Here is a 17,849-nt window from a genome sequence, read left to right as displayed (position 1 = left end):
AGGTAACAGTACCAGATATAGGACACTATAGAGAAGGTGTACACAAAAATGAAATAAGAAAAAAAAAAAGCCTTTTGTGCCAGTTTCAGACTGAAAATGTGCATTTCCCAGATGACCAAGTAAACAGGATTCAAGTCAGTAATAACACTCAACGTAGCCACATGTCAATGCAGATTCCCACTAGGTAACTTCAGAAGCTTCTGTGCAGGCCTGTCTTCAGCCTCTGCTTTCCATTCATAAATTGTGTTCATTCAATCAGCAGACAGTATGAAATATAGGCAATGGGTAGGCACTCAAGGAAGATGATGAAGACTGTAAGAACAAAGTATCTTTCCAGGGCAAGGGACAGACAACGCCACAGGTTGGTGATAAGATGGAGGAAGTTGGAGAGGAGAATCGAGGACAGATTTCAGATCTAGCTTCTGGACATTTAGGGTGATGGCAGCTGCCCCAGACCTGGCTGCAGGCCTTGCGGAGATATTTCCAAATGTAATAATAAATTAATGTGGTCTCTGTCCTCTATGAGCTTTTACAACCTTAAAGCCTCAGCCTATGATACTATACCAAGTAGAGAGTCATAGCTTAGAAATTCAAGAGATATTAATTTAGGAAGGGTGTGTGAGACTTGTAGGAGATGTGTTCTATCAGACATGTTCTAACATTTAGCATAATTAACTGGGCTTGAGCCAGGACTTACTTATATGCATGTAGACTGCTATCTTCGGAAAATTCCCATTATGAGATCATATAACCTGATATCTGGGATTTCACTTTCTTGGTGAGTACTTCTCCACTTATGAAAAAGGAAGATAGCACTAGTTTAGAAGGTACATCTTTGTATTAGGACTTTTCTATCAATTTCCCAACTCTACCAATTGTTCTAGGTAACTTCCTGACAGTAGGAAATATGGACAACTATATAGTATCTCCTCCTGCCATACTAGAGGCACTACAGTAAGTGTAAAGACAGATAACACACAAAAGTACATTTACAGCTCATGATTCTTTGCTAATTTTCTTTTCAGTTGATGTATCCATAGGTGTGAGTCAGGTATTAAAGACCCCCATTATAATTGTGGTACTGTTAATTCCCCCTTTCCTACTTCCTTGCATTTGCCTTGCATCTTGAGGTGCTCCTAAATGGCACAATGGTCTAGTTACACCTAATTGTTATATATAGGCATTACACTCATTAGTAATGGAATCATGTTTTTTTCCAGTGCAGTCCTGAGCCCACATCTTGGTCCCTGCACAAAAGCAGGCTGTATCCTTCCCATGTTCAAGCCCTGAGAAACATTCCTGAGCCCACATCTTGGTCACTGCACTGAACTAGGCTGGGTCCAGCACTTGCTCAACCCCCTGGAAAATACTCATGAGTCCACATCTCGGTCACTGCACTGAACCAGTCTAGGTTCTGCCCTAGTTAGTCCCCTGACACATACCTCTGAACCAACATCTCGGGCTCTGCCCTGAAGCAGGCTGGTCCTTCCCATGTTCAAGCCCCGACAAATGCTCCTGAGCCAAACTCTTGGTCACTGCACTGAACTAGGCTCGGTCCTACACTTGTTCATGACCCCGGCAAACACTGCTGCGCCCAAATCTCCTGCCCTGCACATGATCCAGTCTGTGTCTTGCCCTTGTTAGATTCCCCCAACACATACACCTGAGCCCACATCTCAGTCCCCGCACTGAAGCAGGCTGAGTCCTGCCTTTGTTCAAGCCTCCGGCAAACAACCGTGAGCCCACAACTCGCTCCCTGCCCCTGAAATTAGGTCTGTCTTGCTCTTGTTCAATCCCCCAGAAAACACTCCTGATCCCACATCTCACTCCCTGCCCTGAACCCGCCAGGGTCCTGCCCTTGTTCAAGACCCCGACAAATACTCCTGAACCTACATCTTGGTTCATGCACTGAACCAGTCTAGGTCATGCCCTTGTTAGATCCACCAACACATACTGCTGAGCGCACATCTCAGTCCCTGCACTAAACTAGGCTGGGTCCTGCCCTTGTTTAAGACCCCAACAAACACTCCTGTATCCATATCACATCCCCGGCCCTGAACCAGTCTAGGTCATGCCCTTGTTAGATCCCCCAACACATACTCCTCAACCCACATCTCGGTCCCTGCACAAAAGCAGTCTGGGTCCTGCCCTTGTTGAAGACCCTGACAAACACTCCTGAGCCTGCATCTCAGTCCCTGCACTGAACTAGGCTGGGTCCTTCCCTTGTTCAAACCCCCGACAAACATTCCAGAGCCAACATCTCTGTCCATGCACTGAACCAGGATGGTTCCTGCCTTTGTTCAAGCCCCCGGCAAACAATCCTGAGCCGACACCTAGCTCCCTGCCCCTGAACTAAGGTGTGTCCTCCCCTTGTTCAACTCCCTGCCCCCCAGGAACCACCCCTGATCCCACATCTCACTCCCTGCACTGAAGCCACCTGGGTCCTACCCTTGTTCAAAACCCTGACAAATACTCTGGAACCCACATGTCAGTCCCTGAACTGAAGCAGATGAGTCCTTGCCCATGTTCAAGCCACAACAAATACTCCTGAGCCCACATATCACTCACTACAATGAACTAGGCTGGGTCCTACACTTGTTCAAGACCCTGACAAACACTCCTGAGCCCACATCTCGGTCACTGCACTGAACGAATCTGCTGCTACCACTGCTATGTCTCTTCAGTTGTGTCCGACTCTGTGCGACCCCATACATGGCAGCCCACCAGGCTCCCCCATCCCTGGGATTCTCAAGACAAGAACACTAGAGTGGGTTGCCATTTCCTTTTCCAATGCATGAGAGTGAAAAATGAAAGTGAAGTCCGTCAGTCGTGTCCAACTCTTAGTGACCCTGTGGACTGTAGCCCACCAGGCTCCTCCATCCATGGGATTTTCCAGGCAAGAGTACTGGAGTGGGGTGCCATTGACTTCTCCGACTGAACGAGTCTAGGTCCTGCCATTGTTCGATCCCCCAACACATACTCCTGAGCCCACATCTCGGTCTCAGCACTGAACTAGGCTGGGTCCTGACCTTGTTCAAACCCCCAACAAACACTCCTGAGCGTGCATCGCGGTCCATGCACTGGGTCCTGCCCATGTTCAAATCCCCGACAAAAACTCCTGAGCCAACATCTCCATCCCTGCACTGAATCAGGATGGTTTCTGCCTCTGTTCAAGCCCCGACAAACAATCCTGAGCCAACAACTCGCTCCCTGCCCATGAACGAAGGTGAGTCCTCCCCTTGTTCAAACCCCCAGAAACACTACTGAGCCCTCATCTCACGCACTGCACTGAACCAGGCTGGGTCCAGACCTTGTCAAAACCCTCGACAAAAACTCCTAAGCCCACATCTCAGTCCCTGCACTAAAATAGGCTGGGCCAAGCCCTTGTTCAAACCCCCGACAAACACTCTTGAGCCTGCATCACTGTCCCTGCACTGAACTAGGCTGTGTCCTGCACTTGTTCAAGACTCTGACAAACACTCCTGAGCCAACATCTTGGTTCCTGCACTGAACCAGGATAGTTCCAGCATTTGTTCAAGCCCCGGCAAACAATCCTGAGCTGACAACTCTCTCCCTGCCACTGAAGTAAGATGTGTCCTCCCCTTGACCAATACCCCAGGAAACACTACGATCCCATATCTCACTCACTGCACTGAGTTCGCTGGTCCCTGCCCTCATTCAAATCCCTGACAAACACTCCTGAGCCAACATCTCCATCCCTGCACTGAACTAGAATGGTTTCTACTTTGTTCAAGCCCCCAGAAAAACATCCTGAGCTGACAACTCACTGCCTGCCCCTGAACTAAGGTGTGTCCTCCCCTTTTTCAATCCCTCTGGAAACACTCCTGTACCCGCATCTCACGCCCTGCCTTGAAGCCGCCTGGTTCCTGCCCTTGTTCAGGACTTTGATAAATGCTCCTGAAACCACATTTTGGTCCCTACACTGAAGCAGGTGGGTCCTGCCCACGTTGAAGGTCTAACAAACACTTCTGAGCCCATATCTCGCTCTCTACACTGAACTGGGCTGAGTCCTACACTTGTTCAGATTAGATCAGTCGCTCAGTCGTGTCCGGCTCTTTGCGAACCCATGAATCTCAGTATGCCAGGCCTCCCTGTCGAACACCAACACCCGGAGTTCACTGAGACTCACGTCCATCCAGTCGGTGACGCCATCCAGCCATCTCATCCTCTGTGGTCCTCTTCTCCTCCTGCTCCCAATCCCTCCAAGCATCAGAGTCTTTTCCAATGAGTCAACTCTTCGCATGAGGTGGCCAAAGGACTGGAATTTCAGCTTTAGCATCATTCTTCCAAAGAAATTCCAGGGCTGATTTCCTTCAGAATGGACTGGTTGGATCTCCTTGCAGTCCAAGGGACTCTCAAGAGTCTTCTCCAACACCACAGTTCAAAAGCGTCAATTTTTTGGCGCTCAGGCTTCTTCACAGTCCAACTCTCACATCCATACATGACTACAGGAAAAACCATAGCCTTGACTAGACGAAATTTTGTTGGCAATATAATGTCTCCGCTTTTGAATATGCTATTTAGGTTGGTCATAACTTTCCTTCCAAGGAGTAAGCGTCTTTTAATATCGTGGCTGCAGTCACCATCTGCAGTGATTTGGAGCCAAGAAAAATAATGTTTGCCTCTGTTTCCACTGTTTCTTCATCTATTTTCCATGAAGTGATGGGGCTGGAGGCCATGATCTTTGTTTTCTGAATGTTGAGCTTTAAGCCAACTTTTTCACTCTCCACTTTTACTTTCATCAAGAGTCTTTTCAGTTTCTCTTCACTTTCTGCCACAAGGCTGGTGCCATCTGCATATCTGAGGTTATTAATATTTCTCCTGGCAATCTTGATTCCAGCTTGTGTTTCTTCCAGTCCAGGGTTTCTCATGATGTACTCTGCATGTAAGTTAAATAAAAGTGTGACGATATACATCCTTCGCATATTCCTTTTCCTATTTGGAACCAGTCTGTTGTTCCATGTGCAGTTCTAACTGTTGCTTCCTCACCTGCATACACATTTCTCAAGAGGCAGATCAGGTGGTCTGGTATTCCCATCTCTTTCAGAATTTTCCACAGTTTATTGTGATCCACACACTTGTTCAAGACCCTGACAAACACTCCTGTGCCAATATCTTGTTCCCTGCAGTGAACTAGGCTGGGTTCAGCACTTTCTGAAGTCCCCTGCAAATGCTCCTGAGCCAACTACCTGGTCCCTGCACTGAAGCAGACGGGGTCCTGCCCTTTTTGAAACCCCTGACAAACACTCCTGAGCCCACACATCAGAAACTGCACTGAACCAGGCCAGAAACTACACATGTTCAAGCCCCCGACCAACTGTTCTGGGCCTGCATCTGACTCAAAGGCTGGTTTCTGGTCTTATTTAAGCCCGCAGCAAGCAATCCTGAGCCCACAAATCGCTCCCTGTCCCTGATCTAAGGTGTGTGCTCCCCTTGTTCAATCCCCCAGGAAACACTACTGAGCCTGCATCTCACTCGCTGCCCTGAACAAGGGTGGGTCCCTCCAAAGTTGAAGCCATGACAAATACTGTTGTGCCAACATCCCAGTCCCTGCAACAAACCAGGCTGTTTCCTTCCCATATCAACCATGACAAACACTCCTAAGACCACATCTTGGTTCCTGCACTGATAGCGGCTGAGATCCTGGCCATATTTAAGCCCAGACAAACACTCCTGACCCCATTTCTCGCCCCTGAACTGAACTAGGCTGGGTCCTACACATGTTCAAGACCCTGACAAACACTCCTTGGCCTTCATCTGACTCTCAGGCTGATCTCCTTCACTACACTGAACTAGGCTGGGTCCAGCACTTGCTGAAACCCGTGGGAAATACTCCTGATCCCATATCTGGGTCCCTTCTCTGAACCAGGCCAGGTCCTGCCCTTGTTCAAGCACTCAAAACACACTCCTGAGCCCACATCTCGGTCTCTGCACTGACCGCGGCTGGATCCACCGCTTGTTCATCCAGACAGACACTCCTGAGGCCACATCTCAGTCGCTCCAATGAACCAGGCTGGGTCCTGCCTTTGTTCAAGCCCCCAACAAACACTCCTGAGCCCACATCTCAGTCCTTGCACTGAATCAGGTGGGTCCTGTCCATGTTCAACCTCTTTGTAGAATGCATATATCATATATCAGGACTATAGGATGGCTGGCTTAGCTTGGTCCTCTTGCTGCTTCAGGCCCCACAGGCTTGTGTGATAGGGCAGGCTGGGATGTGTTCTCACATGGAGAACAGTACCACTTTGAAAGGGCCTCAATAGGGTAAGTGGCAGACGTGCATGTCTCCGACACCGGTGAGTCATGGAACTTATGGAGAAATGTCTGTAGAGTCTCCCTGGCAGGCATTCGAACAAGGTTCAGGGAGTTCCCTCATGCCAGCAGAGCGGGCCACATTTCTCCCTCTGTGCAAAGTGTGGCCAAGCCACCTCAGGCCTGTGCAGTGTTCACATCTGTCCAGCGAGGGAGGGAGGGTCACACGTCCAATTCTGCAGTTCAGCAGTGACCGCCCACTGTTGGTTCTCAAGGTTGAGAAAGCACTCTCCGAACGTATGGACTAAAACCGTCTAATCTCCCATTGCTGCAACTCAGTCAGGACCAGAAGGGCTTGCAAAGAATAAGCGTCTTTTCTGAGAGCTGCTGTCCAGAGAGTGGCAGACGGCAACAGCACTACTTAGAGAGACAGAGACACACAGACATCAGTGCCTGGTACACACACAGAAGGTTTGTCCAAAACAGTGCTATGCTGGAAGCAAAGATAGAGAGACAAAGAGCGAGCTCTGCACCCTAAACCTCTGGTCTCCCTGAACAGTGGAGATCAACGGTAGCAAATGTTGGGGTTTTTCCCTACTCCCCTAGTATCAGGACAGCAACAGGCTCTCTGTCCCATGAAGAAAAGTATCCAGCCACTTGGCACCCCTGCATATCCTTTGGATAGTCAGGGAGAGCTCCCAGCTATTGCTGGTCCCAGGGGACACAGGAGGGTATTGTTTGGATTGTGGAGCAGGAACCCGTGGTTGGAATTTCCAGGGCCAGGTCAATGACAGCGCCTGGGGCTACCCCAGCCACATGCAAAACCCTCTACAATCCTGGTGCAGAATCTGGCCACGTCGGGACACTGGAACACAGGAACCGCGGAAGATGCCCTCCAGTCTAGGGGCATGTCCATAAGGGTGCCGCCCACTACCCTCTCCGCCCTTGGTCTAGATTTGGGCAAGGAGCCTGTGCTTGGCTCACAGCCTAGGCTCCTGCCTGTTTTCCGCTGATGTCCCAGGGCCCGTTCACCCTGGCCTGGGCTGTCCGGCACCCCTTTCCTTGGCCTCACGCCACCCCCAACACACCACTCCCCACCTCCTGACCATCCCCCTCACTCCCCGCCCCCAAAGAGCTAGTGGGTCCCACAGGTTCACTGCAGCCTGGTCACCATTATGCACCATTGTCTGTGCTGTTATATCGTGTCCCTTCACATCTGCCCCAGCTTGGGCCAAGAGGAGCATGAGAGGCGATCAAAGGAAGGCGGGAGCGTCCCAGGACCCTTAGCTGTGAGCCCCAGTACTCAGCGAGAACCCCCCCCCCTCATCCCGTGACCTGCCATCCTGATGCTGTGCGCAGCTGGAACCTTGCAACCACCAGTTGTCACGCCAAGTGAAGAGGCCATCCTCTTTAGGGTGGAGGCAGTGCAAGACAGCGAGACCCTGGTGGACGGAGACGTGGCAGGGATCCGGCGGGAGTTCCGGCTGCTTGCAGAAGACATCATGGAAGAGGTGGAGGTTGTGGCAGATGAGGAGCAGAAACAGTGGTCCTCCCAGGAGCTGGAGGAGAAGACGGTGGAGGAGCAGGGCCAGGACAGGCCGGGAGGTCCGAGTGAGCACCAGGCGCTAGATGTCCTGAAGGCACTGGCCGCCCTGCAGGTGGAACTGAGCTCTGAGTGTGAGCAAAACCACAGGGCCTACCATCAGAGGAGGAAGCATCACTTGGCTTGGGGGAGTGCCATCATCCAGGGCATCCCTGGCTTCTGGGCCAAAACTGTATCCTTTCCGCTGCTCCTTTGGGTCCACTGCTCATGAGGAGGAGGAGAAGGGGCAGGAGCAGGAGGAGGGGGAGGGGGCGAGGGCACAGGAAGGGCGCTGGAGGCCCCTGAAGAAAATGTGGTCCTGGGCAATTGGCAAGCTCCAAAGGCCCAGCAGAGTAGGGCCTGGGCAGGGCTACAGATGTACGTGTTGCAGCCATGCCTTTGAGTGTCTCCTTCAGGCCTGCATCTGAGGAGGAGCAGCACCTGAGGCCTCCAAGTCAGGAATGACCAGAGATGGTACACAAGAGCAGCATCTGCACACAGTTATTGCTGTAAATGCGGGTGATCCTGGCATATAGCTAAGACATGGGAGTCATTCACATACACACACAACACACACACACGTACACACACACACACACACACACACACACACAAAACCCCTTTGCTTTCAAACACAGATTGTCACAGGACTGCAAATCTGACCATGTAAGCAGTGACATGCCACTACCCAGCATACACAGGTCTGGAGGAGAACAGTAGCGGTCAGAAACCAGTCCTTGCTTGAAGAATGCAGACCACCTCAGATGCACACCACCACAAGGGGCCGAGAGCCATGAGCGTGTCTGATGGTATGGCAAAGCCTGATGACATCAGGGGTGGCCAGGTAACATGCAGTACCCAGCTCCTTGCAGATGCCTTTTCCAATATCCTTGTTCCACCCCAGACTAGGACTGATGCTCCTGGCTCTTCTTGGCCTGGCATGTAGCTCCCTGAATGGCTCCTTGACCTAAAGCAGATTATGAGCCACCCTCAAGTTTCCGTCATGATCAGCGACCAAGATCAAGACTTTCTCGGCTACATGATTGACTTGAAGATCAGTGAGGAAGACTGAGAAAGGATGGGTATGGGACCTGGCAGGGAGTGGGAAGATCCTGTTAGCCATGTTCCTGTGCTGTGAGACTTTGGAGAGGAGTTGTGGAAGCTGTTAATGCCTGCCTGGGAGGCAAGCTGAGGCCCCTAGAAGTTTGCACCTTTTCCCTCCTCCCTACCCTGGCAGGTGCAGGTGCGGAGCCATCTGCAGTCCCGCTGCAAGCTGATCTTTTCCTTTCAGGACAACCCCTACTTCTTGAACACCATGATCATTAAGGAGTATTACCGTGACATCACTGGTAACATGTGGCTCCCAGGGTGATGAGTGTGGGTGTGCAAGCATGTAGATGATCCACCTGTGGAGTCCACCCCAGTCTCCCGTCTTTCCGCAGGGAACAGGGCATGTCATTCCACTCCAGTCCCCTGGTTCTGGGACTTTGAATGGGCATCCCCCAGCCACAGTCTGGACACCAGGAGCCTTAATTTTCTCAACTGGCTGTCAGGCCACAATGGCCCAGAATTGAACACGATTGCTGATGTGGGGTTGCTTTGGGCCTGCACACAGGTGATGATTAATGTTGGAGTTCTTGGCTGCTCATGGGAGGGTTCAGGGCCTGGTCAGCCCTGGGTTGACCTTGCTCGTGTTGCCAGCAGATCTTCAGCAATGACATGTGGGACGATCCCCTGAAGTACTACCTCGGGGAGGATGATTCTTCCATCAGAGATAACTGACAGAAACACATGTGGTGAGGTGGTCAGGAGATAGGCCCTGAGAGACAGCCTTATCGTAGCTGGGACACTATCCTTTCCCAAATGGGGATGCTCAGGTTCATGCAAGCTGGCTGCAGAGCCAGAATTTGGGTTATGCATGTAGCAGGTGACTTGCTGAGACTGGGGGCATGGGGGACTCAGTGTGTCCGTGAGTGAAGTAAGTCTCCCTCAAGTCAGCTATGGTTGCAGCACAAGAGTCCTAGGTGATACCTAGGTGATACCCTATTCCACTAGAGTCCTAGAGGTAGGGTGAATTAAGTGTCTGTGTCAGAATCATCCGTCCCTGGGTCCTGCCATCCTCCAGCCTCCTGCTGCTCACTGAGTTTGAGATTAACTGGGCCCTTCACTCCCGCCCCTTACCCTGCGATGACCTATCATTGAAAGTACATCCTCTCGGTGGTCCCAGTGCACCTGTGTGCTGACTTTGGGATCTTGGGTGAATTTCCACATTCACCACTCGGATCTCACCACCACCACCACACATGCTGCACTCGAAGTGGCTTCAGGCTGCCTTGGGAAAATCCGGATGAATCTGGGGAGGAGGTGGACAGGGAGCCCCAAAGGCAGGACATGGTGCCGACTGACACCATCTCCAACATTGCTGGACATGGGCGTCTTCAGCTCCTGAAATACCTGTGTTCCCTGTTTGCATTTGTGTCCCTATGCCAAGCATGTGTGTATACACGCATGTGCTTGTGTTGGCTGTGTTTCTGTGTGTTTGTGTGTATCCGGCCCAGGGCAGATGCAGAGATGAAGGCGACAGGAGAGGAGGTGCTGAGTAACCAGAAGAGGAGGCACGAGGCGTTCCCAGTCTGAAGGAGTTTGTCGCCATATCTGTGCACTGACCCTGTCCAGGATGGGAATGAAGAAAGGATGGCCAGTGATAACTCCTGACCATGGCTCCAGATATCTGCAATTAGACAAAACACAAAACACGCTCACCATTTCTACTGTGTTGTTGTGTGTGTTTGGACCAGGAAAAGGGATTCATGGTCTGAGGGTTCACTCAGGGAAAATCAGGTAGGATGGGGCTTTTAAACCACTGCCTGTGGAGCCCTGAGTCTCGGGGGCCATAGCTGGCCTGTTGAAATGGTGGACATGGCTGTGGCAAGACCCACGATGGTGAGGAGGCTAAGGTCCTTCCGAGTTGGGCAGAGACGTGAAGGAGAAAGAGGCACAGATTGCCTGCTGCACTGGAGACTTGTTCCACACATGTGAGAAGGAGAACTGGGAAGGTCCTGGGCCAGTGCTGCCCAGGAGCAGCCCATCAGCCAGCACACTCCCTCCCTGAGGGTGGCACACACTGTGACACAAAACGGGAGACATGCTAAAGTAAGCTGTACCTGCAAAACCACAGGCATCCTAGGAGAGACAGGATGTGAGTGTGGCATGCCTCCAGGCACTTCCAGCCTGCCTCCCTGGCAGTGCAGAAAGGCGAGGAAAGCACAGGTGGTTGTATGTGTTTGACCCTCTGCCCGGATGAGCCTGTGAGGGAGGGAACGGAGTGAGCAAGGAGTAATTGCATGTCTCAAAGGACCTCAGGAGAGTGGGAGACAGGGAAGCCCCTGGGGGCAGTTTGGGGCCTGCTGGTTTTCAGGGTCCAGGGTCTAGGCAATAGCAGTCCTGCCAAAGATACGCCATGGTGGGTGCTGAAAGTCCTGATGTGAAGTTCTTCTTTCCTCTGGGGTCTTGCCACTGGCTTTGGGGGCCTGAGGGGCAAAAGTGTCCGTCTGCATCTGAGAGAATTCGAGCAGTCTCGCTGAAGCAAAATCTCTGATTTTGTCATAGGGGATCTGAAACCAGGTGATGCTCAGAGGGAAGCTGCGTTCCAGGTGACCGTCTTGGATGCTCCTGGGCCCAAATGGAGGCTGGCTTCCTTGGCATGTGGGCTGTGTAGGCAAGCAGAGATGTGTGACTGTAGGGAGTCCTACCTGGGCCTAATGAGAGCAATTGGAAGAGAGTCTTGACATCTAGCAAATCACTGAGGCCTTGGTGGTTCAAGCCGTCTTGGTGCCTTTGAGATAGAAAAGCTGCTTTCCGCCCAAGGGAGGCATGAGCTGTGGGCCCAGAAAGGGAAGGTTTTGCAGGGCATCATCTCTTTGGGGACTCCATGTGCATGGGTAGTGTTAAACAGAAGGGAGGACGTGTAGGAATGCCACCTTACCTTTATGGCCTCAGGTTCCAATCTTTGTATCTGAAGAGACCCTGTATCCATGTGCACCTTTCTCACAACATTGGATAAGACCCAGGCCTATCACAGTCTCTTGGGGCTCTTGGAGGCTCAGGCGTCTCTTTGGCCTTTTCCTGCTACATGGAGATAGCCCTTGGGGGCACATGTAGACAGGTGCACACATAAAGCTACACAGATAGGAAGAACAGAAGGCCTCACTCAGAATGTTGTTGTCCATAAAGGGTGGTAGGCTAGCAAGAGGGGCACAACATTGACAAGGAATGACCTAGATAGGTGCACACCGAGAGAGAGGTTCTCCAAGTCAGCTGAGCCCAAAGGTCCTTGTTTTCTGTCCCCACATGGATCAGGCCAATGTGACTGGTACTGTGAAGCTGTCCAAGGTGATGGGAGAATGCAGAACACAGGCGCATGTCATACAGCTGTTCATGGCAAGTGCTTCCAACCCTGCTTGCTGCTCTGCTGGTCGGTCCGTGTCACAGGCAAATGCCAAGATTTTGTAACCTTTGAGGATAAGTCACAAAGTTAGATGGAGAAGGCAATGGCACCCTACTCCAGTACTCTTGCCTGGCAATTCCCATGGACAGAGGACCCTGGTAGGCTGCAGTCCATGGGGTCGTGAAGAGTCGGACATGACTAAGCGACTTCCCTCTCAATTTTCACTTTCATCCATTGGAGAAGGAGATGGCAACCCACTCCAGTGTTCTTGCCTGGAGAATCCCAGGACGGGGGAGCCTGGTGGGCTGCTGTCTATGGGGTCACACAGACTCAGACTTGACTGAAGTGACTTAGCAGCAGTAGCAGCACAGAGTTAGAAGTGCAAGGTGACATGATTAATTAACAAGCGAAAGGAAACAACCAGGAAAAGAAAGTTACTTTTTGTTTGTGAGCACAAAGGTACTTACCAAAATTCATATTCCTAGAGAAGAAAGCTTGTAGTTCTGCACGTGTGCATTTCCTCTCAGGGATGTTACTGTGTACACGCACATGTGTGTGCACACATGGGCATAGAAGTCCCTGCCAGTGTGCTTGTGAGTATGAGCTTCCGGAATTGACCTAGCCAGGTGATGGAAGTTGGATAGCAAAAACATGAAGGTGTTAGAGAAAGGTACATATGCTCTGGCCAGCAGAAGCACTGAAGCCAGGGATTCGATCCCCGTTATCTCACTGAGCAAACACGTTCTAAGTGGGATCACAGGGGTGCACCCAGGATGTCTGGCAGAAAGTAGAGGCAGGAAAAAAGAGCCTGGGGAATGTGCAGAGAAAAGTCCACTATATCTGCAGTTTATGAAAAGTAGAAATGTACCAGGAAGGAGAAACTGTACTTAATTAATTGAGATATCTAGCTAAGGAGAATTCCAGCCAAACAGCCAAAAGTGCTTCCTGGTTTCTTCTTGCTGCCTATAGTAAAATATAAAGGGAAATTAAAAAAATATATTTAAGAGAAACTATTAAAAAATAAGACAGAACTTGCTGAATTGGAAATTTTCCAGTCTTTTAACAAGACAGAGGATGCTAAAATTAATGGCTCTCAAGCAAGGTTCTATCCAGGGCATTGAGATAAGGTGGTCTAAATATAACATTTTATAACACCTATACATCAATTCATATTTATTTATTTATTTTTAATAAACGTGGTCTAAAGATGAGTGTGAGTATAAAATTCTTTGTTAAGCCTCAGAAAGCTGGAAGGGGATGCTTCATGGCATTATTTAGGCAGGCCAATGCCCTCCAAAGAGTTCAGGGGTGTCACTCAGAGACATTTCAGTCACACAATAAGACTTGTACCAAGTTTCAGGGTGTTATCCCTCAGCTATCTCAGCAGAAAGCCAAGACAGAGTAGGCCTTATTATGAAGACATGTGTGATGGTGGCTTTGGAGTGGAGTGCTTTACCATGAAAACCAGTAAGATTATCAGGAGACACACCAAGTTTTTAAGATAACATATTTAAGTTCAGCTTGGACTGAAAGGACCAGCAATAGTACAAAATAAGAGAGCTCTGAACTTCTACCTTCGACAAGCAGGAAGCAGGCTAGGGAGACTGTTTCACTGTAACCATATACTACCCACCTTTCCTGCAATGGAATCATGTCAGAGGGCAGAATTAAAAATTCAGAGACTGAAGCCTAGGAAGTTTCCAGGCCTTAAATCCTAATCAAAGGACTGCCAACAAGAACCCGTGGGATTTCAGAACTGCTACTGTTGACTCCCATCTCCCCTCCTCTTTCTGGAACAGGAGTGTCCATGAAGGTTATCTATGCCTGACCCAGCACTGTATGTTGGCTGTGAAAGTGAGCAGATTAACTCATCTCTTTTGTTCACAGATCATCAGGTCTAGAGGAACTACACTTGTATAATTTGATCTGATGTGTTGGAGATGACTTGAGAGTCTCCTGGACTGCAAGGAGATCAAACTAGTCAATCCTAAAGTAAAGCAGTCCTGAATATTCATTGGAAGGACTGATGCTGAAGCTGCAGCTCCAATACTTTGGCAAACTGATTCCAAGAACTGACGCATTAGAAAAGACCCTGATGCAGGAAAGATTGAAGGCCGGGGAAAGGGACAGCAGAGGATGAGATGGTTGGATGGCATCACCAGCTCAATGGACTTGAGTTTGAGCATGCCTCTGGAGTTGATGGTGGACAGGAAACCCTGGCATGTGGCAGTCCATCGGGTCGCAAAGAGTAGGACACAACTGAATGACTGAACACTTGAGTGTTCAGTGCACCAAGTGCACCCTCGTCCATATCTGGACTTGAATTCGATGACAAGGTCCTGAACTTCAAGTTAATGCTATAATGGATAAATTATTTGAAAGCATTTGCAGGAACATGCATTTTGGACATACAAGTATGTAAACAATTTGTGGCCATGGGTGTACCATGTGGTTTTAAAGTATGTCCACAAATCCTTTCCTTCAAGGGTGGTCCTTATACTCCCCTTTACATGTAGGCTGGACTTAGTGGCTCATTTCTAATGTTAGAATATTGTAGAAATGAAAATGAAGTGTCTGACTATGACCCTTTAAGTCACAAAAGGCACTGCAGCCTCCTTGCTCATCCTCTTGGATCACTCACTCTAGAAGCCAGCTTAGTCGTATCTTGAGAACACTCAGGTAGCCCAGTAGAGAGGCCCATGGGAAAGAACTGAGGCTTTCTCCCAACAGCCAGCAAGGAAACTGGTTTCAACAGCTATGTGAGTAAGCCATCTTGGAAGGAAATCCACCAGCCCATGTCAAGGCTTCAGATGACAAAAATCTCATGAAACCCTGAGCCAGAACCCTCAACTGAATTACTCCTGGATTCCCAACTTTCAGCAGCAGTATGAGATAATATTGTTTTAAGCTGTTGCTTTGGGATAATTTGTTATGCAGCAGTAGTTCATTAATGCACTGCCAACTTTGGCTCATGTCTTTATACCGGGGCGCCTGTCCATTTAGTCCAATCTAAGCTAGATTCTGCTACTTCAGTTTAGAAAACATACTTCACCCTTGATCTGACCACCCTCAGATCAGATCAAATTCTTTATCACTCACCTCAATATCTTATCAGTCTTGCCTAGCCTCAGCAATGATCATCTCAGTTGAGCCAGAATCCACCGGCACCCTTATGGTCGTCTTAATAAGTTTCCATCCACTGACACCCACTCTGTTGTTGTTCATTGCTTTTCAGTCTCCCAGTCTCTCTTTGCTATCACATGGACCCACCCTGATCCTTAGCTGTAAATCCCAGCTGTGTCCCTGCTGGAGTCAGGCTTAAGCTCACTCTCTCTCCCGTATTGTAAGACCCCCGCTGTAGTACTCTTACCTTGAATAACATTTTTCTTACCACCTTTAGGAAGTGTTATGAATCATTTGTTTAACATTTCCAGGTTCTGTTAGTAGGGATTATTCTCAAAGGAATAGTTCTATACCTTTACTTTTTATACTATATTCCTTAGGGGAACAAATTTCTAGAATTAAAACATTTCATACATTTTTACCATACAAACAGAAAATATCTTTTAAAATATATTTATATATCTTTAAAAAATGTAGTAATCTGAAAAGGATGTGTATATAGACATGCCAGTGTATATACACACATACCCTCAGACCTCCAAGAAAAACTTAATTCTCAATAAACTATAAATTAAAACATTCACCTGCAAGAAGTGAAATCTTTGGAATTACCGTGCCAAAAAATCATAGAGAATGAAATTTTAATTTAAAAAATGTATACATAAAACCATTTGGAATTCAGACAAAATAGGTTATTTAAGTAAAGATAGGTCAAGCCCTAAACCATCTAGTAAAAAAAAAAAAGAAAGAAAAGAAATAGTCTCATGTAATAACCTAAAATGAAAAATAACCTAAAAAATAGACATGTATATGCATAACTAAATCACTCTGATATACATCTGAAACACAACATTGTAAATCAAATATATTTCCATAAAATTTGTAAAGAAAGCTTTTAAAATGTATGATTATAAAGAAAAAATCCTAAAGAAAGTAGAAGGTATATATGAATTGAAACAAAAATAAAAAACAACAAAAATAAAACTTATTGGGAAAATAAAACAAGACCTGCTTCTTCGAAAAAAAAAAAAAAATCAGAAACATTGATAATACTGTAGCCAATCTAATAACGGAAGAGGAGGTTAATTCCAATACTAGAAATGAATGACACATGGAATGGGATTTTGAGATGGTAATATTCAACCCTGAGTGGAATTACTTTTGTTTCAGGAAAGGTCAAGTCAAGCCAAAACCTGGGAAAAGAAAGGGAAGGAAAGAAAGAGGAAGACAGTCATGGGAAGAAAGGAAGAAAAGGAAAGTAAGGGAGAAAGAAAGAAAAGTAAATGTCTCAACAGATGTTGTAAATATCCAATGAAACAATTCTCTTTAAAATCTAAAAACAGAAACAGAAATTTATTAAGCCATATCCTCATTGCCTTTGATGGTACTAAGAACCAGAAAACCCATTTACACATCACTGTTTAGAATTTCTGGACACCACAATAAGATTATTTAAAAAAAAGAAACAAACAAAAAAAATGCTATGTTATTTGTAAAAAGATGGACAGCAGAAATAAGTTTTTAAAAAACATTTTATTTTTATAAATAGTAATTTTACTGACAATGTTTTGGCAACATTAATAAAACAATAAATTTTACCTGAAAGAACAAGCAAAGTAGACAAGGAAATTCACCAAAGGCAATAACAAAATAGTCATCTTGACAGATATTCAATACATTTGTAAAAAAAAACAAAGTGCCATTGCCTGAAAAAAATATAGAGATATCAATAGGAAAATAGAGAAAGCTCCTGAAAGAACTCACCTCAGTATTAACTATCTTTGTTCGGCAGGCACAGAAACTTACTCAAGTTAATTTTACGAAGCAAAGCCCTGATGTTATTATCTCTTTTCAGGTTTTGTGTGTGTATGTGTGTGTGTGTGTGTGTGTGTGTGTGTGTGTGTGAAAATCTAGGAAGTTTAGGCTGGACAGGAAAGACGAGTGTAGAGACTTAAAGTGTCTTAAAGGAGGAGAAGGAAAAGGAGGGGTGTGAGGAGGATTTCATTGTGTGATTTGAACAGCATTGGGGAAGCTCAAACAAGGGATGTAGCAATGCATTTGCAAAGACTTTGGATTGGGAAGAAATTGAATTTGCTTAGGGAAAGCAAGGCCAGTGTTGTCAAAAACAGGGCAGCAGTGGGGAAAATAGGAGAGTAGAATGACAGAGAATGGAAGAGAGGAAGTAGTCAGGGACCATATCACTGGAAACTTTTCATTTGGCAATAAATACAAGTTGTACTCTTTAGGAGCATATTACAGAGCAAACAACAGTAACAGTATTGATAATCCTAAGCAACAATAAAAACATATAAATAAAACATTTCATATTTTTACTATAGAAATAGAATAAAGGAGATAAGAATGCAATAGTCTGCACATTTATACATAGAGTTTTCACCTGAGACCAGAAGACAAACACACACA

General features: G+C 47.6%; 1 protein-coding gene across 1 annotated transcript in view; it reads left to right on the top strand.

Moving 5' to 3' along the window:
- LOC132344706 (testis-specific Y-encoded protein 1-like) overlaps positions 1-9,637 on the top strand; it is a 55,281-nt gene extending 45,644 nt beyond the window's left edge. Inside the window, exons 2-6 of the mRNA XM_059884350.1 lie at positions 7,654-8,048; positions 8,832-8,907; positions 9,091-9,204; positions 9,298-9,443; positions 9,560-9,637. Coding sequence (XP_059740333.1) covers positions 7,654-8,048; positions 8,832-8,907; positions 9,091-9,204; positions 9,298-9,443; positions 9,560-9,637 — 809 coding nt within the window. The remainder of the gene's footprint in view (positions 1-7,653; positions 8,049-8,831; positions 8,908-9,090; positions 9,205-9,297; positions 9,444-9,559) is intronic.
- Positions 9,638-17,849: the final 8,212 nt, after the last annotated feature.

Source organism: Bos taurus, chromosome Y (assembly GCF_002263795.3).
Source record: "Bos taurus isolate L1 Dominette 01449 registration number 42190680 breed Hereford chromosome Y, ARS-UCD2.0, whole genome shotgun sequence".
In the NCBI taxonomy this organism is placed as follows: Eukaryota; Metazoa; Chordata; class Mammalia; order Artiodactyla; family Bovidae; genus Bos; species Bos taurus.
This window is presented reverse-complemented; position numbering and strand designations above follow the sequence as displayed.